Source organism: Babylonia areolata, chromosome 10, assembly GCF_041734735.1.
Source record: "Babylonia areolata isolate BAREFJ2019XMU chromosome 10, ASM4173473v1, whole genome shotgun sequence".
Classification (NCBI taxonomy): domain Eukaryota; kingdom Metazoa; phylum Mollusca; class Gastropoda; order Neogastropoda; family Buccinidae; genus Babylonia; species Babylonia areolata.
The window spans coordinates 9,251,464-9,274,157 of NC_134885.1; the positions used below are offsets into that span (position 1 = coordinate 9,251,464).

The 22,694-nt window shown below is 43.4% G+C and overlaps 1 protein-coding gene across 9 annotated transcripts in view; it reads left to right on the forward strand.

Moving 5' to 3' along the window:
* Positions 1-22,694, forward strand: part of LOC143286760 (liprin-alpha-1-like) — a 63,299-nt gene that overhangs the window by 32,960 nt on the left and 7,645 nt on the right. For 7 of the 9 annotated variants that reach the window (XM_076594506.1, XM_076594508.1, XM_076594509.1 and 4 more), the window contains 7 exons: positions 1,019-1,103; positions 2,024-2,105; positions 2,801-3,001; positions 5,464-5,639; positions 7,562-7,659; positions 9,750-9,925; positions 13,071-13,139. In XM_076594506.1, the coding sequence (XP_076450621.1) occupies positions 1,019-1,103; positions 2,024-2,105; positions 2,801-3,001; positions 5,464-5,639; positions 7,562-7,659; positions 9,750-9,925; positions 13,071-13,139 (887 nt within the window). Of the gene's footprint in view, positions 1-1,018; positions 1,104-2,023; positions 2,106-2,800; positions 3,002-5,463; positions 5,640-7,561; positions 7,660-9,749; positions 9,926-13,070; positions 13,140-17,083; positions 17,104-22,694 lie in introns of all 9 variants that reach the window. The other 2 variants (XM_076594515.1, XM_076594514.1) reach the window with 2 other exon arrangements.

The window sequence follows — 22,694 nt, forward strand, 5'->3', positions numbered from 1 at the left end:
AGCCCACTCGTGTACATAGTACATACGAGTGAATGTGGGAGTTGCAACCCATGAACGAAGAAGAAAACAAAGTTTTATTCTTCCTGTTTTCCAACCATGAACCACAATTACAGTTTCAGTGTATCAAAATTCAATGTGCTGTCATCAGAAAAGAAAAGAAAATTCACTTCCATTTATTTCTGATCAATAAACATGTCCTGGTCTAAGGTAGGAAAAAGACGACAATTGGAAACATGCAAGTTTGACGAAAATCAAGGACTTTAAATATGGTGACCCCCCCCCCCCACTCTTATTCAAGTTGGTGACAAAATTCTGGAGAAAAATCCACTCTTATTCAAGTTATTGTGAAACAAATACATTTGCATGCAGGAAAAGAATAGAGGATGACTTTACACTTTAGCACCATGCTCTCCCCAGGGAGAGTAGCCCGAATTTAACACAGAGAAAAAAACAACAACCCCCAAACAAATAAAAGTGATGATGATGATGTGGATACTATATAGCACTTATCTTCTGTTGGAGACCAGGTTCTAAGTTCACATGCGCAACAGGCTGCCTACCTGGGTGGAACCGACTGACAGCTGCCATTGGGCGCTCATCATTTATTACCTTTGTCATTCGATTAATGCAATTTATAATACATGTTGCTAGTCATGTGGAAGACATTGGTTTGTTCCGATCTGTGTTCCGTATCATTTTTGTTGTTGTGTTTTTAAAACTTTTGCCATAGGCACCACAGATGAGGCAAGGCAAGGCAAGAAGTTTATTTTATGTCCCCCCTGGTGGGCATAGAAACATTATGTATCAACATCTTTGACACATATCATATAATTTTTTTAAAAAGTGATCACAAAAAATTGTTTAAAAAATACAAAAGGCCCTCACAAGCAATCAGGCAGATACACATTAACAATAATTTTCCATGACAATAGAAAAGAATAGGAAGAAAAGAAATAATAATGAGAAGTGATAGTTTCTGACGTGTTCTCCATGTTGGCAGTGGTGGTTGTGGTTGCAGCTGGCTATGAGGGGGCAGACATCACGGGCACAGACCTTGCCGTGGGACTGGGGCAGTCAGACTTTGACCGTCGCATGAAGAAAAAGTGGGTGTCTGTTTCACGTCTCTCACCCTTCATGTCGCTGTGTGTGTTTTGTGTGTGTTTGTTTGTTCGTTCGTTCGTTCTTTAGTTTAACGTCTTTTCACTGTAAGTGATATTAGACGAGGGAAGGAAAAAAATCGAGTGGGGGTGGGGGGGGAATTACTGTGTACGCATACGAGTAAGTGAAAGTGTGTGTGTGTGTGTGTGTGTGTGTGAAAATTATTGATTTAAGTTTTGTTTAAAAAATAAACAAAAAATCATAACAATATAACATTTCTAATGAAAAACTAACAACTATAACAGCGAACCAACTGGACTGTTTAACAAGGAGTTGAAAAAGTCATACATTAGCAATGGACTGCTGAAGATCGTCAACACTGAAGATCAGTGTTTGTGGACAATGATCTGCAGTTCCATTGCATTATCTTGATATTGTTCTTTAAAAACATTGCTGTGTGTGCTTTGTGTGTGTTTGTTAGTTCCTCTCTCCATTTGTGTGTGTGTTTTCCTCCCCCTCCTTTCTCCTCTCTCTGTCTCTGTTGGTCTCTCCTTCTTCTCTCCTCTCTGTTGGTGTCTGTTGTGCATGCTTGCTCACAGTCTGTTTGGGTGACCTATCTTCTCAGGAATGGATGATGACACAAGGCAGTTTGCAGCGAATGCTCAGCAAACTCATACTATAAAGACTCGGCAGATGCACTAATACTTGAAATGTTGCGTATAGGACTCTTCCGTACATGTATACAAAACATTGACTGTACCTTTGATGCGCACATTACGGTAAGTCTGGGTATGTTGTGTTCTGAGAAACACTCTCATGCCCTAACAGGGCCACAGATTGATAACTTTTGAAAATTGTGTGAGATTGTATATGTATGTTTTAATGGTGACAACATGCAAAATGTGACTGTGTGTGTGGTGTGCAGACATGAACTGCTGGAGGAAGCAATGAAGGCCTCCACACCCTTTGCCTTATGGAACGGACCCACTGTGGTCGCCTGGCTGGAGGTCTGTCCCTGTCTGTCTGTCTGTCTGTCTGTCCCTGTTTCTGCCTGTTGCTCTCTTTATCTGTCTGTCTGACTTTCTTTGTCTCTATACCTGTGTCTCAGTTTGTGTCTCAATGCGTGTGTGTGTGTCTGTCTCTGTGTCTCTACCCGTTTCTCTTTCTCTCTCCCTGTCTTTTTGTCTCTCCCTCTACCTCTCTCTTTCTCTCTCTCTCTCCTTTCTCTCTGTCTCCCTCTCTTTCTACCTCCCTTCTCTCTCATTCTGTTTTGTTCATTAAAAAAAAATTATTTCTGTTGTTGTTCAGTTTCACACTGTTGGGTGTGTGTGGCGTTGTTGTCATTGTCGCAGATGTGGTTGGGGATGGCAAAACTCAAGTGGTATTTATGTATCTGTTCATTGTTTTATTCGTTTATTATTATTATTTGTTGTTCATTTAGATACTGATGATGTGCATGGCGTTGTTGTTGCAGATGTGGGTGGGGATGCCAAAACTTACATGGTATTTATTTATCTATCTGTTCATTCTATTTTATTCATTTTATGTGTGGTGTGTGGTGAACTTATATAGTATTTATTTATCTATTTATTTATATATTTAATCATACTATTTGATTCATTTTTTAGTTATTATTTGTTGTTGTTGTTCATTTACACACTGACAGTGCATGATGTTATTGTCGTCGTCATCGTTGTTGCAGATGTGGGTGGGGATGCCCCCGTGGTACGTGGCGGCGTGTCGGGCCAATGTGAAGAGCGGGGCCATCATGTCGGCGCTGTCGGACACGGAGATCCAGCGAGAGATCGGCATCTCCAACCCCCTGCACCGCCTCAAACTGAGGCTGGCCATCCAGGAGATGGTGTCCCTCACTTCTCCTTCCGCCCCTAGGACCTCGCGCACGGTGCGTCGTCTGTTTTTGTATGTGTGTGTGTGTCATTGGAGCGTGTTGTGTTGTGGTGTGTTGTAGTGTGGTGTGTTGTAGCGTGATGTGTTGTGCTGTGGTATGTTGTGTCCTCCAGTTCTCCTTCCGCCCCTAGGACCTCATGCATGGTGCGTCGTCTGTTTTTGTGTGTGTGTGTGTCGTTGGAGCGTGTTGTGTTGTGGTGTGTGTTGTAGCGTGGTGTGTTGTAGCGTGATGTGTTGTGCTGTGGTATGTTGTGTCCTCCAGTTCTCCTTCCGCCCCTAGGACCTCATGCACGGTGCGTCGTCTGTTTTTGTGTGTGTGTGTGTCGTTGGAGCGTGTTGTGTTGTGGTGTGTGTTGTAGCGTGATGTGTTGTGCTGTGATGTGATGTGCTGTGATGTGTTCTAGTGTGGTGTGTTGTAGTGTGTTGTGTTGTGCTGTGGTGTGTTGTAGTGTGTTGTGTTGTGGTGTGTTGTGCTGTGGTGTGTTGTTGTATGTTGTGTCCTTCACTTCTCCTTCTGCCCCCAGGACTTCATGCACGGTGTGTTGTCTGATTTTTGTGTGTGTGTCGGTGGTGTGTTGTAGTGTAGTGTGTTGTGTGTGCTTTGTTTGTGTAATGACAGTTTGAATTGCATACTGCGTGACGACTAAGTGAATTGTATACTGCATGAAGTTAGTGTGAAATGTATACTGTGTGACGACAGTATGAAATGTATACTATGTGACGACAGTGTGAATTGTGTACTGCATGACATTAGTGTGAAATGTATACTGCGTGATGACAGTGTGAATTGCATACTGTGCGACGACTAAGTGAATCTTATACTGCATGATGTTAGCGTGAAATTTATACTGTGTGATGACAGTATGAATTATAAACTGCATGACGACAGTCTGAATTGCATACTCAGTGTTAACTGCATGACACATCAGTGTGAATTGCTTACTGTATGATCACTGTGTGAATTGTATACTGCTTGACAACAGTGTGAATGCATACTGTGTGACGACATTATGAATTGTATGTTGTGTGACTGAATTGAATACTGTGATTGCATACTGTGTAAATTGTATACTGCATGATGACAGTGTGAATTGTATCTTGTGTGACGGGTGTAATAGCCGAGTGGTTAAAGCGTTGGGACTTTCAGTCTGAGGGTCCCGGGTTCGAATCACGGTGACGGCGCCTGGTGGGTAAAGGGTGGAGATTTTTACGATCTTCCAGGTCAACATATGTGCAGACCTTCTAGTGCCTGAACCCCCTTCGTGTGTATATGCAAGCAGAAGATCAAATATGCACGTTAAAGATACTGTAAACCATGTCAGTGTTTGGTGGGTTATGGAAACAAGAACATACCCAGCATGCACACCCCCAAAAGCAGAGTATGGCTGCCTACACGGCTGGGTAAAAACGGTCATACATGTAAAAGCCCACTCGTGTGCATATGAATGAACGTGTGAGTTGCAGCCCATGAACGAAGGAGAAGAAGAAGAAGAAGTATCTTGTGTGGCAACAGCATGAATTGCCATGCTGCATGAGGACAGTATGAATTGCGTACTGCATGATGACAGCATGCATTGTGTGTGTGTGCCTGTGACTGAATTGTGACCACAGTGTGAATTGTATGCTGCATGATGTCAGTGTATATTGTATACCGTGCGACAACAGTGGGAATTGTGACAGCAGTGTGAATCATATACTGCATGATGACCGTGTGAATTGTAAACTGGATTGTAAACTGCATGATGATAATGTGAATTGCATACTGCGTGACGACAGTGTGAATTGCGTACTGCGTGACAACAGTGGAAGTTGCATACTGTGTGACGACAGTGTGAATGGCATACTGCATGACAACAGTGGAAACTGCATACTGAGTGATGACAGTGTGAATTGCATACTCCGTGACAACAGTGGAAGTTCCATACAGTGTGATGACAGTGTGAATGGCATACTGCGTGACAACAGTGGAAGTTCCATACTGTGTGACGATAGTGTGAATTGCATACTGCGTGACAACAGTGGAAGTTGCATACTGCGTGACGACAGTGTGAATTGCATACTGCGTGACAACAGTGGAAGTTGCATACTGCGCGACGATAGTCTGAATTGCATACTGTGTGACGATAGTGTGAATTGCATACTGCGTGATGACAGTGTGAATTGCATGCTGCGTGACAACAGTGGAAACTGCATACTGAGTGATGACAGTGTGAATTGCATACTCCGTGACAACAGTGGAAGTTCCATACAGTGTGATGACAGTGTGAATGGCATACTGCGTGACAACAGTGGAAGTTCCATACTGTGTGACGACAGTGTGAATTGCATACTGCATGACAACAGTGGAAGTTGCATACTTTGTGACGATAGTGGAAACTGCATACTGTGTGACGACAGCGAATGCATTGCATGTATATGTCTGTGCCTGTGCCTGTGACTGTGACTGTGACTGTGCAGACCCTGGCGTTTGGGGACATGAACCACGAGTGGATGGGCAAGGAGTGGCTGCCGTCCCTGGGCCTGCCCCAGTACCGCTCCCACTTCATGGAGTGCCTGGTGGACGCCCGCATGCTGGACCACCTCACCAAGAAGGACCTCCGCGGTCAGCTCAAGATGGTTGACAGCTTCCACAGGTCGGTGGCTGGGTGGCTCAGTCGTTAGGGCTAAGGGTAAATGTGTGGGGTGTTTGAGAGGTTCTTGTGAAAATGTTTGGATTTTTTTTGTGTTTTGTTCTGTTTTTTCTTTTTGAGAGATACTAGATGTGTTGTTTGTGTGAGCTTGTGTTTGTGTTTCTGTGTGTGTGTGTGTGTGTGTGTGTGTGTGTGTGTGTGTGTGTGTGTGTGTGTGTGTGTGTGAGATTTTCTTTTCTTTTCACTTTGAGCGATACTAGATTGTGTGTGTGTGTGAGTTTGTGGTTCTGTGTGTGTGTGTGTGGTTGTCAGTGTGTGTGTATGTGTGCTTTTTTTGATTTAACTGCTTTTCACATTAGACGTATGTGAGCTGTCATTAATTCAACATGTGGTGTCTTTGAGTGGTTCTGAAGAAAAAGGTTTGGGGTTTTTTTTTTCTTCTTTCTTTTCACTTTGAGCTATATTAGATGAGTATGTGTGTGCGTACGTGTGTGTGTGTGTGTGTGTGTATGCATTCTCTCTTCCTCTGTTGGAATTTACAGTTCATGTACACAAACACTAGATTGCATACATGATTTGATCCATGCAACTTACAAGCATAGATGCACAAGTTTAGGTGATTGTAAACTTGTCACTCATACAAGTTATTGTAGCAGTACAGTGATAACAGTTTACCTGAGTGAATGATGTCTGCTTTTTAGTGCTTGTAGCATTTCTACTGGCAGTTTGTGACAAATCATGATCATGAACGTTTTTTTGACTCACTTGTGTAAACAAAGTGAGTCTATGTTTTAACCCGGTGTTCGGTTGTCTGTGTGTGTGCGTGTCCATGTGTCTGTGTGTCTGTCCGTGTGTCTGTGTGTCCGTGGTAAACTTTAACATTGACATTTTCTCTGCAAATACTTTGTCAGTTGACACCAAATTAGGCATAAAAATAGGAAAAATTCAGTTCTTTCCAGTCATCTTGTTTAAAACAACATTGCACCTTTGGGATGGGCACAAAAAAATAAAAAATGAAGCCTAATTATATGCAAACTGCATTTACTGTTATATTTATATTTTTTGTATTCTCTAAACTTGGCACTTTGATCTGATATTCTGACCCAGCAACAAGAGCAGTCATTATTATTATTTTTTGTTCAAACAGGAACTTCTTTTGCTAAGCATGGAAGTTTTATTTATTTTGCAAACGTTTTGGTGCAGACAGTAAAAAAGGGAAATTACTCTGTAATTAATGCTAGGGGACTTAATTTGCTTTAAACTGATCTTTCTCATCTTAAACATTACATTTTGAAATTATACTCAATACATAAAAAGCTTGGATTTTTTTTTTTTTTTTTTTTAAGTGTATCACAAGTGAGTCTTGAAGGCCTTGCCTCTCTTGTTTTAGTTGAGCAGAAACTGATGCACTTGAGGTTGAGGGGGGGAAAAATCCACTTTCAGGGTTGGTCAGTTGTTTTTTATCCTTATTTATTTTCTCGTGACTTACAGTGATGACAGTCTAAGTCAGAGCAAGCCATAATGGTTTCTGTTTTTAAAAGAACTATTTTACAGTGAGTGCAGTGTTATTAAAAAAAAAATAAAAAAAAATCTCAAGTACATGTTTACATTAACTCACTCAGTACTGCCAGTCCTCTCTTATCCTCTACACAGAACCCTCGGATGTCCAGTGGGTGTCTGAATGACCCAACCTTTAGCTTCCGTCGTCCGAATTGTGGTATTCTTTGTCAACATTCACGTCTTCAGTATAAGAGCCTTCTGCTTGCAATATTTTGATGATGGTAATTGGGGTGAAACACTGTTAACATCGTCTTTTTCGCCGTTCGTATGGAGAGAGTTAAGTACAGTGATCAAAGGAGAATGTCTTCTGTGATATCAGAGCATAGTTAATTTCAGATTGGGGTGTGTTTTTTTTTTGTTTTCAGAACCAGTTTACAGTACGGCATTAACTGCCTGAAAAAACTCAACTACGACAGAAAGGAGTTGGAGAGGCGGCGAGAGGAGAGTGCAGCTGAAGTCAAAGGTCAGGAAGTGCGTCTGGGTGTGTGACAGGATAGTGGACGTGTGTTCATGTGAATTGTGTCCTTAGTGTTGTCGCTGGTATCAGGTACTGAATGTGAAGGAGTGTGTGCGAGAGTACACAATTGACTACTGTAATTCTCTTCTCATAGGCTGTCCACATAATATTCTTCAGCGAATTCAAAAACTTCAAAACAATGCTGCCTGTCTGACTCTCAGGGTCCCATGTATTGATCACATTTCTCCTCACCTCCGCACTCTACACTGGCTCCCCATTGAAGCGAGAAAGAAATACAAAGTTGTGTGTCTCTGCTATTCTGCTTTCCACTCCGCAGGAGCTACTTATCTTTCTGACCTTATCAGTGTTTACACTCCCACAAGAAATCTCCGCTGTTCCTCTGATGGTTACCTTTTGAAACTTCCTCGCGTCAATACAAGAACCTATGGTGAATGTTCTTTATTCTTTGCTGCTCCTCACATCTGGAACAACCTTCCTCATCATATCCGTGCATTTGATTCTAGTTCTGCTTTTCGCTCATCACTAAAGACTCATCTTTGTAAAACCTATCTATAAGTACTCTCAGCTTCCTTTTCTCCAACACACCCATGTTAGCTCACTTTGGATGTATGTAGAGTGGGAGAGGGTTTAGGTTTTTTGAGAAAGAGTGGCCATGAATGTTTTATGTTACTTGTAATATTTTTCTTTCATGTAAAGCGCCCTGAGCTCTTAGTGAGAAAGGGCACTATATAAATGTACAGTATTATTATTATGTGAGAAAGCAACTCCTGTGGTTATTGCTACCTTTCAGTGATCTTTGTAAAATCTGTACAGAGATCTTGGAATTCCGTGCCGGTGCTGAGCTTTGAGCCGTTTTCTGCTCATGGGTGTTGTTTGTATGGTTGACTGTGGTTTGTCATTTTCAGGCGTGGTGGCAGATGAAGGGGTGATTGCCAGCACGTTGAGTCGAAATTAACTTGGAGAAATGCGCTATACAAATGCCATTCATTGGGGTTTTTTTTTGTTTTTTGTTGTTGTTTTTTCTTTATATGGAGAAATGCGCTATACAAATCCCAGTCATTGTTATTTTTCTTTTTTCTTTTCTTTTTTCTTTTTTTAGGGAAATGTGCTATACAAATGACATTCATTGTTATTTATTTATTATGATTTTTTTTTTTTTTTTTTTTAGAGAGAAATGTGCTATACAAATGCCATTCATTGTTATTATTGTATGTATATATATATATATATATATATATATATATTTTTTTTTTAGAGAAATGCACTATACAAATGCCATTCGTTATTATAATTATTATTTGTTTTCTTTTTAGAGAAATGTGCTGTACAAATGCCGTTTGTTGTTATCTTTTAAAAAAAAACAAAACCGTATTGACAGACGTGTTGGTGTGGTCCAGTGAGCGCGTGATCCAGTGGGTGCAGTCGATTAGCCATTCAGTGTGGAGTGATGGCCTAGAGGTAACCTAGGAAGCGAAGAATCTGAGCGTGCTGGTTCGAATCACGGCTCAGCTGCCAATATTTTCTCCACCTCCACTAGACCTTGAATGGTGGTCTGGATGCTAGTCATTCGGATGAGACTATAAACCGAGGTCCCGTGTGCAGCATGCACTTAGCGCATGTAAAAGAACCCACGGCAACGAAAGGGTTGTTCCTGGCAAAATTCTGTAGAAAAATCCACTTCGATAGGAAAAACAAATAAAGCTGCACGCAGGAAAAAATACCAAAAAAAATGGGTGGCGCTGTAGTGTAGCGACGCGCTCTCCGTGGGGAGAGCAGCCCAAATTTCACACAGAGAAATCTGTTCTATTAAAAAGAAATACAATACAAATACAAATATTTTTTATAACCGCATTGACAGATGTTTTAGTGTGGTCCAGTGAGTATTATTTTTGATAATCATTTTGACGGATGTGTTGATGTTGTCCAATGAGGGTGCAATCGATCAACCTGTGGAAGTATACCAACAACTTGATGGAGTCCAACACTTTAACCACTCAGCTGTTGCGCCTGTCTGGTGCTATATAAATGCCATTTATAATTATTATTATCATTTTTTTTAACAAATGTGTTGACAGACGTGTTGGTGTGGTCCAATGAGCGGGTGATCCGGTGGGTGCAGTCAATCAACCTGCGGGAGTACGCCAACAACTTGATAGAGTCGGGGGTGCACGGGGCGCTCATCGCCCTGGACGAGAGCTTCGACCACAACAGCCTGGCTCTGGCCCTGCAGATACCCACACAGAGCACACAGGTGAGCTACCTGCTCTCTCTCTCTCTCTCTCACCTGGCTAACAACCCTCTTTCTTGTGTCATTGTCATACCCACACATGGAACACAGGTACCTTGTCACACCCACAGAGAGCACACAGGTAGCTGCTAACTGCTCAACTCTCTCTCTCTCACCTGGCTAACGACTCTTTCTTGTGTCATTGTCATACCCACACAGGGAACACAGAAACCTTGTCATACTCACACAGAGCACACAGGTGAGCTACCTGCTCTCTCTCTCTCACCTGGCTAACGACCCTCTTTCTTGTGTCATTGTCATACCCACACAGGGAACACCGGTACCTTGTCATATCCACACAGAGCACACAGGTGAGCTATCTGCTCTCTCTCTCTCTCTCACCTGGCTAACGACGCTCTTTCTTGTGTCATTGTCATACTCACACAGGGTGCACAGGTACCTTGTCATATCCACACAGAGCACACAGGTAACTGCTATCTGCTCTCTCTCTCTCTCTCACCTGGCTAACGACGCTCTTTCTTGTGTCATTGTCATACCCACACAGGGAACACCGGTACCTTGTCACACCCACACAGAGCACACAGGTAGCTGCTACCTGCTCTGCTCTCTCTCTCACCTGGCTAACGACTCTCTTTCTTGTGTCATTGTCATACCCACACAGGGAACACAGAAACCTTGTCATACTCACACAGAGCACACAGGTGAGCTACCTGCTCTCTCTCTCTCTCTCTCTCTCACCTGGCTAACGACGCTCTTTCTTGTGTCATTGTCATACCCACACAGGGAACACAGGTACCTTGTCATATCCACACAGAGCACACAGGTAGCTGCTACCTGCTCTCTCTCTCTCTCTCTCACCTGGCTAACGACGCTCTTTCTTGTGTCATTGTCATACTCACACAGGGAACACAGGTACCTTGTCATATCCACACAGAGCACACAGGTGAGCTACCTGCTCTCTCTCTCTCACCTGGCTAACGACTCTCTTTCTTGTGTCATTGTCATACCCACACAGGGAACACCGGTACCTTGTCACACCCACACAGAGCACGCAGGTAGCTGCTAACTGCTCTGCTCTCTCTCTCACCTGGCTAACGACTCTCTTTCTTGTGTCATTGTCATACCCACACAGGGAACACAGAAACCTTGTCATACTCACACAGAGCACACAGGTGAGCTACCTGCTCTCTCTCTCTCTCTCTCTCTCACCTGGCTAACGACTCTCTTTCTTGTGTCATTGTCATACCCACACAGGGAACACAGGTACCTTGTCATACCCACACAGAGCACACAGGTAGCTACTACCTGCTCTGCTCTCTCTCTCACCTGGCTAACGACGCTCTTTCTTGTGTCATTGTCATACCCACACAGGGAACACCGGTACCTTGTCACACCCACACAGAGCACACAGGTAGCTGCTACCTGCTCTCTCTCTCTCTCACCTGGCTAACGACCCTCTTTCTTGTGTCATTGTCATACCCACACAGGGAACACAGGTACCTTGTCATATCCACACAGAGCACACAGGTGAGCTACCTGCTCTCTCTCTCTCTATCTCACCTGGCTAACGACGCTCTTTCTTGTGTCATTGTCATACTCACACAGGAAACACAGGTACCTTGTCATATCCAAAAAAGAGCACACAGGTGAGCTACCTGCTCTCTCTCTCTCTCTCTCACCTGGCTAACGACTCTCTTTCTTGTGTCATTGTCATACCCACACAGGGAACACAGCAACCTTGTCATACTCACACAGCACACAGGTAGCTGCTACCTGCTCTCTCTCTCTCTCTCTCACCTGGCTAACGACTCTCTTTCTTGTGTCATTGTCATACCCACACAGGGAACACCGGTACCTTGTCACACCCACACAGAGCACACAGGTAGCTGCTAACTGCTCTCTCTCTCTCTCTCACCTGGCTAACGACTCTCTTTCTTGTGTCATTGTCATACTCACACAGGGAACACAGGTACCTTGTCATATCCACACAGAGCACACAGGTGAGCTACCTGCTTGCTCTCTCTCTCTCACCTGGCTAATGACTCTCTTTCTTGTGTCATTGTCATAGCCACACAGGGAACACAGAAACCTTGTCATACTCACACAGAGCACACAGGTGAGCTACCTGCTCTCTCTCTCACCTGGCTAATGACTCTCTTTCTTGTGTCATTGTCATAGCCACACAGGGAACACAGAAACCTTGTCATATCCACACAGAGCACACAGGTAGCTGCTAACTGCTCTACTCTCTCTCTCTCTCTCTCTCACCTGGCTAACGACTCTCTTTCTTGTGTCATTGTCATACCCACACAGGGAACACAGAAACCTTGTCATATCCACACAGAGCACACAGGTAGCTGCTAACTGCTCTACTCTCTCTCTCTCTCACCTGGCTAATGACTCTCTTTCTTGTGTCATTGTCATAGCCACACAGGGAACACAGAAACCTTGTCATATCCACACAGAGCACACAGGTAGCTACTACCTGCTGTGCTCTCTCTCTCTCTCACCTGGCTAACGACGCTCTTTCTTGTGTCATTGTCATACCCACACAGGGAACACAGAAACCTTGTCATACTCACACAGAGCACACAGGTGAGCTACCTGCTCTCTCTCTCTCACCTGGCTAACGACCCTCTTTCTTGTGTCATTGTCATGCCCACACAGGGAACAATGGTACCTTGTCACACCCACAGAGAGCACACAGGTAGCTACTACCTGCTGTGCTCTCTCTCTCTCTCTCACCTGGCTAACGACTCTCTTTCTTGTGTCATTGTCATACCCACACAGGGTGCACAGGTACCTGATGTCTCACCTGGCTAATTCCTCTCTTGTTTCATTGTCATACCCACACAGGGAACACATTCACAGGTACCTGATGTTTCGTGTGGTGATAATGATAATAATAACACAGGTACCTGATTCTCACCTGGCTGTGATAATAATGATAACAATAATTTTTTTTTTTTATTATTATGGATGATAATAATGATGATGATAAATATGAGATACTACTGCTGCAACTACTTCTTCTGATGATGATGGTGATGAGTATGAAGTCATCAGGACGACCAGTACTGACAGAGTGTGTGAGCGTTGTTGGAAGGAGCAGCACTGACCCCCAAATGTGCACCACTCACTGTTGCAGGCCAGAATGGTGCTGGAACGAGAATTCAACAACCTGCTGGCTAGGGGAACAGATCGCAGACTGGAAGAGGTGAGTACTACTACACACCTGTTCTCCCTCCCACCCCCACGCCCCCAGCCCCTCCTCTCCACCCACACACCCACCTGCCTTTCTTTCATTCGGCTCCCGTATCAGCTTTCACGTGTGTTCTTTGTTCTCTTTTGCAGCGCTAGTGGCTGTGCTCATGAGGAGTCCGTCCTCCTGTCTTGTGCCGCTGCTTTTTTGGCAGGTTCACTGTCCTTGTTGTGTTTTCAGTCAGTGCTCTGAGCCGCTGCCTGAAGTCGTTGATGGGTTGTTTACCGCTGCTGTGTGGTGTGTGTGTATGTGTGTTGGACCCCTTGAAGCTTGTGCGTGTGTGTTTGCCGAGTGCTGGTGTTGTTTGAGTTCGGTGTGGTTTTTTTTTGGTTTTTTTTTTTTTGAGTGTACAGTAATCAAGAAGAGAGAATGGAACGGAAGGTTAACTCCTTTGCGCTAAAAAAGGGGACGGTTGTGTGCGTGCCACTTTTCCCCGAAGTAATGGTAGAATGAATGAAAGCAAAGTCAACTCCTCGCACAAAACGCAGAACATTCTGCACAACTTTCCCCGACATTCCTTGAATACAGTTAGAGTGTTTTGAAGTCATGTTTTGTTACTTTTTTTCCACTGTCATGGCCAAAAGGTAGTACATCTCTTCTTGGCTGGCATGATAGGAATTATATGATTCAGGTCATGATTTTGATGCTGAAAATGACAAGTATATCAAAATTGTAACAAGGAGATTTACACATCTGACCAGAAAAGAACTTTCGGTTTTCCTTTTTTTCATTTCCTTGATGGATTGTGATTGATGACTTTTATTTCAGACTGACATAATAAAAAGAAAGTGTTCAGAACATACCTCACGTCAGTTGTGATATGATGAATTTATCAGAATGTGAGGAGAAGTTGACAAAGTTTGTGAAGAGTGTGGACATTGTGTCAGCAATAGACAGAATCCATCACATTGAAAGAATCAACTGACCGTCCCTGCTACAGTCACCCAGGCAGAGACTGGTCAGCCGCAGTCCCTGGGGGATCAAGAAGGTTTTTTAAGTGCTGGATGTTTGCCCTGAGATTCCTGAGTTTGATCCCTGATTTAGGTGCACACCTGGTGGGTGAAGGGTGGAGATTTTGCCGGTCTCCCAGATCTGCAAGTGTCTGACCCCACCTTCATGTGTATATGTATGCACAAGATCAAATGCGCACATTCAAGATCCTGTAATCCATATCAGTGTATAGTGGGTTATGGAAACAAGAACAAATACCCAGCATGCACACCTGAAAATGGAATATTAATTGGCAGGGTAAAAACAGACATGTAAAATCCCTCTCTTTCATATGAGTGAACATGGGAATTTTGCAACCAACAAGCACAGAATAAGAAGATGCAATAGACTGATGATACTGGAGGCACAGAGAAAGAAGAGATAGCCAGGCAGTTTGTGCTTGGAATTTCCATCCTGGAGGTCAGAGTAGACTGAGGTTTGAGCTTCGGCATGTACTGTGAACTAAGATGATTTTTCTCATCTCCTGGGCTAGTGTACACACAGACATGCTCTTGCCTTAACCCTCTTGCATTCACTGCGGCGACAGCCAAAAATGAAGTGTTTCTGTGAAATATGTGACTGCAGTTTGTATATATTCATGCAGAAGAAATCGTACATCCCTCCACTCATGGGAGGAATGAGTGAACGTGGGAGTTTCAGCCCCTAACCATTCAGCACTTCTTGATTACTGTTACTGAAAAGCACTAGTGGTCACCATTCTCTCTGTAATGTTTGTACAGCTGTGTCAGCTAGCTACCATAGCAGCCAGTCATGGTAGAGCTCAGGTTGGGTACAGAGTGAGTCTGTGTCTTGTGTGTGAAGCCTGTATTGTGTTAAAGAATAGAGTTGTGATGGGGAGGAGGAAGAGGAGCAGAACGGTGTGCAGTTTCTGTGTGTGTATGGGTGTCACATTGCCGTCACCAGACTGACTGCCATACTAGCAGTTGGACTTCATTCTCCCACCCTCCACACACCACCCCACTCCATCCCATTCCAATTTAAGGAGGGGGGGCGTGGGGGAGGGAGAGTAATTTGTGAATAATGAACGCACAACTTTGATAAATGGAGTGATGGCCTAGAGGTAACGCGTCCGCCTAGGAAGCGAGAGATTCTGAGTGTGCTGGTTCGAATCATGGCTCGGCCGCCGATATTTTCTCCCCCTCCACTAGACCTTGAGTGGTAGTCATTCGGATGAGACGATAAACCGAGGTCCCATGTGCAGCATGCACTTAGCGCACGTAAAAGAACCCACGGCAACAAAAGGGTTGTTCCTGGCAAAATTCTGTAGAAAAATCCACTTGGATAGGAAAAACAAATCAAACTGCATGCAGGAAAAAATACAAAAAAATGGGTGGCGCTGTAGTGTAGCGACGCGCTCTCCCCGGGGAGAGCAGCCCAGATTTCACACAGAGAAATCACAAAGAAATACAAATACAAATAAATAGCCTGTAATTATTTGTGCGTCTGTTGTGTCCCCTACAGACCTTTTGTTGTAAGTGCTCAGAGTGGTATCCAGCAACAAAGAGTAAGCACAAGAGATACGCACAATGCTCTAAGGTACCCAGGAATATAGTGTTCATTTTTGTGTGTCTGTCTGTGTCCTGTGTCTGTGTGTGATGCAGATGAACAGGCAGAAAACACTAAAATGTACAATGCCAGACAGAAAACATTCAGATTTACAATGCTAGACAGAAAACATCAAAATATACAATATGAGTCAAAAGGTAATGAGGGAAAGAGCAACTGCAGTGTATAATGCAGTGTATAACCCCTTGTTTCCTCAGTACAAAAAACAACAACAACAAAAAAACATGCATGTATGCATGTTTTATCACACACACCTAGGAGGGACGATGATAATTAATCCAAGAGTTATGTGCTTGAATTCAGCAGGTTGTGATCTCATCCACAGTATGTGCAGTTGCCCATCAGTGCTGACTTGAACACAGACTGATGATTTCATTTGACTGATGGACTAAATACAGTTGCAGTCTGAATGAATATAGTGCCAAACAGCACACACCACTCTCACGAAGGCCGGATCATCAGAATGACCTGACCGTTGTTTGGCATGACGGGACTGTATCAAAAATCCCCCATGTTTGCCCAGGATCCCTGTAAAGACCCAGTCATAGTGCCTGGATCCCTGCTTGCTGGGGATTCAGGCTTGTTGCCTGTATTAGCCATGCGGATAAGGGTGCATCACAAAACCCTTGTCATCAGTATGTGTGACGGGATATTGAACAGAATTCCTCCTCCTCTTTAGGTAGGGAGTACACTGTTGTGTTTCGTTACTGTGTTCCTTCCTGTGATAGATCAATACTAGTGTTCACTGTTCTGTTTGCACATGCAGCTGTGTGAGTGCAGGAGTGTGTAGCGCATGTTGCTGAGTCACCGTACACACAAACATGCACGCACTGACACATGCATGCGCATGCACATTCACACGCAAACACACTCGCGCACAGTAACACATAAAAATACACAGAGTAACACACACACACACACACACACACACACGGTCATTAACACACATGCACAGAGTAACACACACACATACACAAACATATTAACATGAACACTCACACATACATATTCACATGTGACACATTCACAAACGCATAAGCACTTCTTCAAGTTATGCTGGCTTCGTTTAAGCTCAAAAAGAGAAAAAAATAGATTACAAGATTTTTCGTTTTGTATGGTAGAAGTAGAAAAGAGTCAGTCTTTTATTTATTGCCAGCGTTTAGAAAGCTGAGTTGGGAACGTTCAGTCAATATTTTTAGAGAGAGAGAGAGAGAAAAAAAAAGAAGAAAGTTTCATGTTGTCGTCTTGTGTTTTCATCTTTGCTTTCAGAGCCTATGTTTGACTGTATTTTGGTTTGTTCTTTTGTTTTCTGTGGCCCACAGGCGCGGTGATGCCCAGGCAGGTAACCAACTGACTCTCTGCTGCTGACTGCTAACTCTCTGTGGCGCTCACTGGCTGTGCTGTGATGTGTGTGCATGTCTGTGTCTGTGTGTGCGGAGGGCGGCATGTACAGTACACTTGTGCCTTGTAATGCTATATGCACTCGTTGAATATCTCTCTAGGGGCGCTGTGTGTGTGTGTAACACTTTGGCTGTGTGATGCTGTACACTTGTTCGAAACCTCTGGGGGCATTGTCGTATAACACTTTGCTATGTGATGCAGTACACTCCTACTCCTGGTGGCGTCTGAGACTCTGTTTTGCAATACACCCCTAACAAACTTCTTGGGGCATTGTTGTGTAACACTATTCTATGTGACTCGTACACTCCTTCAGAACCTTTGGGGGCATTGTTGTGTGAGACTGTGTTTTGCAATACACTCCTTAAAAACTTCTTGGGGGTATTGTCGTGTAACACTGTGCTGTGCTGTGTGACGCAGTACACTTCTTCAGAACCTCTGGGGCGTTGCTGTGTAATGTTGTCCTCTGTGGCCCAGTATACTCCTTAAAAACGTCATGGAGCATTGTTGTGTAACACTGCTCTGTGACGCAATACCCTCCTTCAAAACTCCTGAGGATGTTGCTGTGTGCTGCAGGGTGAGGAGGCTCTCACATTGTGTACCATGTGGAGTGCTGGCCTAGAGGTAACGCGTCCGCCTAGGAAGCGAGAGAGAATCTGAGTGCGCTGGTTCGAATCACGGCTCGGCCGCCGATATTTTCTCCCCCTCCACTAGACCTTGAGTGGTGGTCTGGACGCTAGTCATTCGGATGAGACGATAAACCGAGGTCCCGTGTGCAGCATGCACTTAGCGCACGTAAAAGAACCCACGGCAACAAAAGGGTTGTTCCTGGCAAAATTCTGTAGAAAAATCCACTTGGATAGGAAAAACAAATAAAACTGCACGCAGGAAAAATTTTTTAAAAAATGGGTGGCGCTGTAGTGTAGCGACGCACTCTCCCCGGGGAGAGCAGCCCAAATTTCACACAGAGAAATCTGTTGTGATGAAAAGAAATACAAATACAAATACAAATGCCACACCCACCGTCCTGTGTCGTTTGTATGCGTTAAATTGAATAAAATACTTTCGTCACTCCATTCTCTGTGGCGTAAATGAAAGTGTGTGTGCTGTAAATGTGTCCGTCTTTTCACTGTGTGTATTGTTGGCACTTTTGTCTCTGCTTTGTGTATGCCATACGCACTTCTGTCCCTGTGCTGTGTGTTCCACAAGCACCCCAGATTCTTCTTTGTGTACCATGGAAACTGAGTCATTTTCCTGTGTGTGTGTGTGTGTGTGTGCTGTCCATGCTTTTGTTTATCCACCATGTGTGCTGTGAGAACATTGGTTGTTCCATTGTGTGTGGCATAGTCACTTCGCTGTGTGTATTGTCTGCATTTCTGCCTCCCCGCTGTGTTATTGTAAGTGTTTATGACTCACCACTGTGTGTATAACTAGTATTTCTGACTCTCCACTGTGTGCATAGTAAGCATTTCCAACTCTCCACTGTGTGTATGATAAGTGTTTCTTACTCACCACTGTGTGCATAATAAGTGTTTCTGACTCACCACTGTGTGTATAAGTCTTTCCGACTCTCCCTTTGTGCATAGCAAGCATTTATAACTCTCCACTGAGCGTCCCCACTCCATTGTGCGTATAGTAAGAATGTGTGCCACTCCTGTGTGTGTATAGCAACCATTACTGTCTTAACACTTTGTGTATGGTGAATATTTCTGCACTTAAACTCAGCACCTCTTTTTCCTGGGTGATTATGGCAAAGGTACACACACTCTCTGTTTTTGAGACTTTGTTCTATTTAACGATGAGCTATACATGTAATGATTTACTAATGCTGTCGTGTACTTGAGCACATTGTCACAGGTCTCGTGTTGCTTCCAGAAACTGTTTCCTGGCTTCTCTGTGATGTGCCTTGATCATTTTGACGCTTTCTTGCTTCCAAGCTACCTTCGCTGATTATGTCCTGAGAAATGTGAAAGCAACCTTCTTAATAGACCTTGTACGATCAGTGCTGACATGCCCTTTAACTCACTATCTGCACTATTTCCTGATACACATGAACACTGATTCTAGTACACCTTGTACTCACTACCTGTCCTATTTACTGATATGTGTACTACTAACTCCACAATAGACAGCACCACCTGTGCTGACCATGTCCTGATATGTATACACTGACTTGACAGTATACATTGTACTACCTGTATTGACCATGTCCTAGTACTTTTTAACTGTCCTGTATCCTGATGTATGAACACTGACTCAATAGACCTTGCACTCTTTACCTGCCCTGTTTTCTGATATGTGTACATAAACTGCACAATAGACCTTGTACTTCCTGTGCTGTGTCATGATGTGTGTACATTAACTGCACAGTAGACTTTCTACTACCTGTTTTCTAAGTGTAAGCCCAGACTGGTGCATCATGCTCCTTTTTTTTTTTTTTTTTTTTTAAAGGTGAGGTTCTGTTTGTGTGGAAGAGCAAATGACACACATGACACACTGTCATGAGGAAGGGGGGGGGGGGGGGGGGTTGGAAGACATGCAGGTGGATATGAACTGGAGCAGTTCCATGAAGAAGCATCATGAATGTAGTGCGCTAAAGAATTTTAACCGCACCAGGGACAGCTTTTTTTGGGGGGGTGTTGATGAACGTTTGCAGACAGGTCCATGTTGCTTCACAGTTTCTGGTGATGTTTGTGCCATGTCTTGTTCCCTATAACTGGGGCAGTCTTCAGAGTCTGTCCGTACTCTTCAGATAAAACTGATCTTTACGGACACATTTGTGCCTTTTCCTTTCATTTGGTTACTGACCCAATAGTCCTGTTCATGCATATGTCCTCTTGCTTGAAACACATTGATGTTCCATGTGTTAAGTGCGTGTGTGTGTGTGTGTTGTGTCATTGTGCTTCACACATGTTTGTTCTGAAAAGCCTGTCTTTTCCTTACCAATGCTGGCACCTGACCTGTGTTCCAGTTCCTGATAAGCGTTGGCCCTGTAGATGCATCCTTGCTTCCCTTGCTTCAGTCCTAACATGTTCCTGTTTTCCCTGTAATCCTGCTGCAGATGCTGATGAGCCCCACATCCCACTTCATTCTGTTTGGGTTTCTGATTTCCTTTCTTCTTCTTCTTCTTCTTTTTCTGCTTCTTCTTCTGCGTTCACTCGTATGCACACGAGTGGGCTTTTACGTGTATGACCGTGGGCTTTTACGTGTATGGCGTACAGTCACAGGCACACACACACACACAATGCATGCTGTCGTCATGCAGCATGCAATTCACGCTGTTGTCACACAAGATACTTCTGCTTCTTCTTCTTCGTTCGTGGGCTGCAACTCAAACATTCACTCATATGCACACAAGTGGGCTTTTACGTGTATGACCGTTTTTACCCCACCATGTAGGCAGCCATGCTCCGCTTTCAGGGGTGTGCATGCTGGGTATGTTCTTGTTTCCATAACCCACCGAACGCTGACATGGATTACAGGATCTTTAACGTGCGTATTTGATCTTCTGCTTGCATATACACTCAAAGGGGGTTCAGGCACTAGCAAGTCTGCACATATGTTGACCTGGGAGATCGTAAAAATCTCCACCCTTTACCCACCAGGCGCCGTCACCGTGATTCGAACCCGGGACCCTCAGATTGGCAGTCCAACACTTTAACCACTCGGCTATTGCGCCCGTCTGATTTCCTTTCATTATTTGATATACTGTTTGCTTAATTAACTTCCTTTAGATACCCGGCTATTGTTACACATCATATCCCTACAGTTCTGGATTCATATCCTGGACATTCTTTGAGATGTGTCCTTTTCTCTGCTATATTTGTGTGTGTCTGTACATGCGTGCGTGCGTGCGTGTGTGTGTAGAACAACATTATGTTATTATATCCTGTTGCTTGTATTTGTCCTGTTTCCTGCTACTTGTATCCTGGCTACTTCTTGTCCCATGTTCTGAGCGCAGTGTATACCCGACTAATTGGAATTTTTCCTCTTTCTGGCTACGTCTTGGTATGTTTTGTGCTCTCCTACATTTACCCAAACAGTCTGGTATTTGTCCTCTTGTCCCCTGCTGTTGACAATCCTAACTGCTTCATGGTATAGCCTGTTGTTCTGTTTCCCGCAAATTCATAACTGTATAACGGCTGTTCCCTTTGGAATTCAATTTTTCCCTGGTCCCTGCCACTTGATAACGGCTTTTCTTTAAAGTGTTGTGTGTGTGCGTGTGTGTGTGTGTATGTGTGTGTGCGTGCGTGTGCGTGCGTGTGCGCATACACTCATTTGCAGAAGTGGCTTCAAAATGAACAAGCCCTGAACTTGAATATAACAGCTTCCAGTTGCCTTTTTGTAAAATTAACAAAAGTTTACTGTCACTTGACTAAAAAAAAAAAAAAATTGTTCTGCACTGATTCATTTCTTCAGTGTGTGTTTCTATCGCTGTCAGCTTAAATAGAAAATTGTTATTTTCATTAATTTATCAGATTGTCTTGTCTATACAGGAGCCATGTGTCTGGCTTTGTTTCAAATGTTTTTAGTTGCAGTTTAAAGAGTATTTCTTGTATATTTATGTATATATAATTTTGGGTTTTTTTTATTTGATAATATATTGTAATGACAGATTCTTTATTGTCAACATAATATGACAGAGGATTCTTGATTGTCAAAAATAATTTCATGACAGACATTCATTTGTTATGGCAATACCATAACAATCTGTCATTGCCTTGTCATACCAATGATGAATATCATGACAGTCCTTGTGTGTAGTCATAACAGTATCATGACACATTCTCTATGTTATGGTAATGGTTTTATGACATTGTTGTCTGTTGTCATGACATAGAATGTGACTGTTGTGTTGTCAGTACCCTGACAACTCCTTATCACAGTTATAACAATATGACACAGTCTTTGTGTGCAGTTCTGCCAGTATCGTGTCATTATTTGGGTGTGGTCATAGCAGTGTAATGACATTGTCTGTGTATGGTGATGATGATATAGTGACATAGTGTATCATGATGATATCATGACGGTCTGTGTATAGTGATACTGATATCATGACATAGTCCATGTATAGTGATAATGACATGATATGGTTTAGTTTGTGTATAGTGATAATATGACACAGTCGGTGTATAGTGATAATATCATGACACAGTCTGTGTATATCAGTACCATGCCATGTTATGAGTGTATGATATCATGACAGTCTTTGTGTGTTGTATCGTGACAGATTTGTGTGTGGTCTAAGAGAGTCTTCACAGATTCCTTTTCGCTGTTGTGAAGTAGGTTGGTAAAACTGATGGCCATTGCAGTAAGAATGACGGGAGGACTGATCGTAGAGGTTGTGACTCCTTTGATGGAGAGACCGTGTGGAGCGATCTTAGCGCTGGCGAGTGATGACTGTGATCGAGGGTTTGTTTTTACCTTTTAAAAAAAAAACCTGAGAGTGATAAAACCCTGTGACCGATCACAATGCCTGACATCATCTTAAAACCTGTGAAGGTGTGTGACTGAGGTAATGTTTCTTGTCTTAAA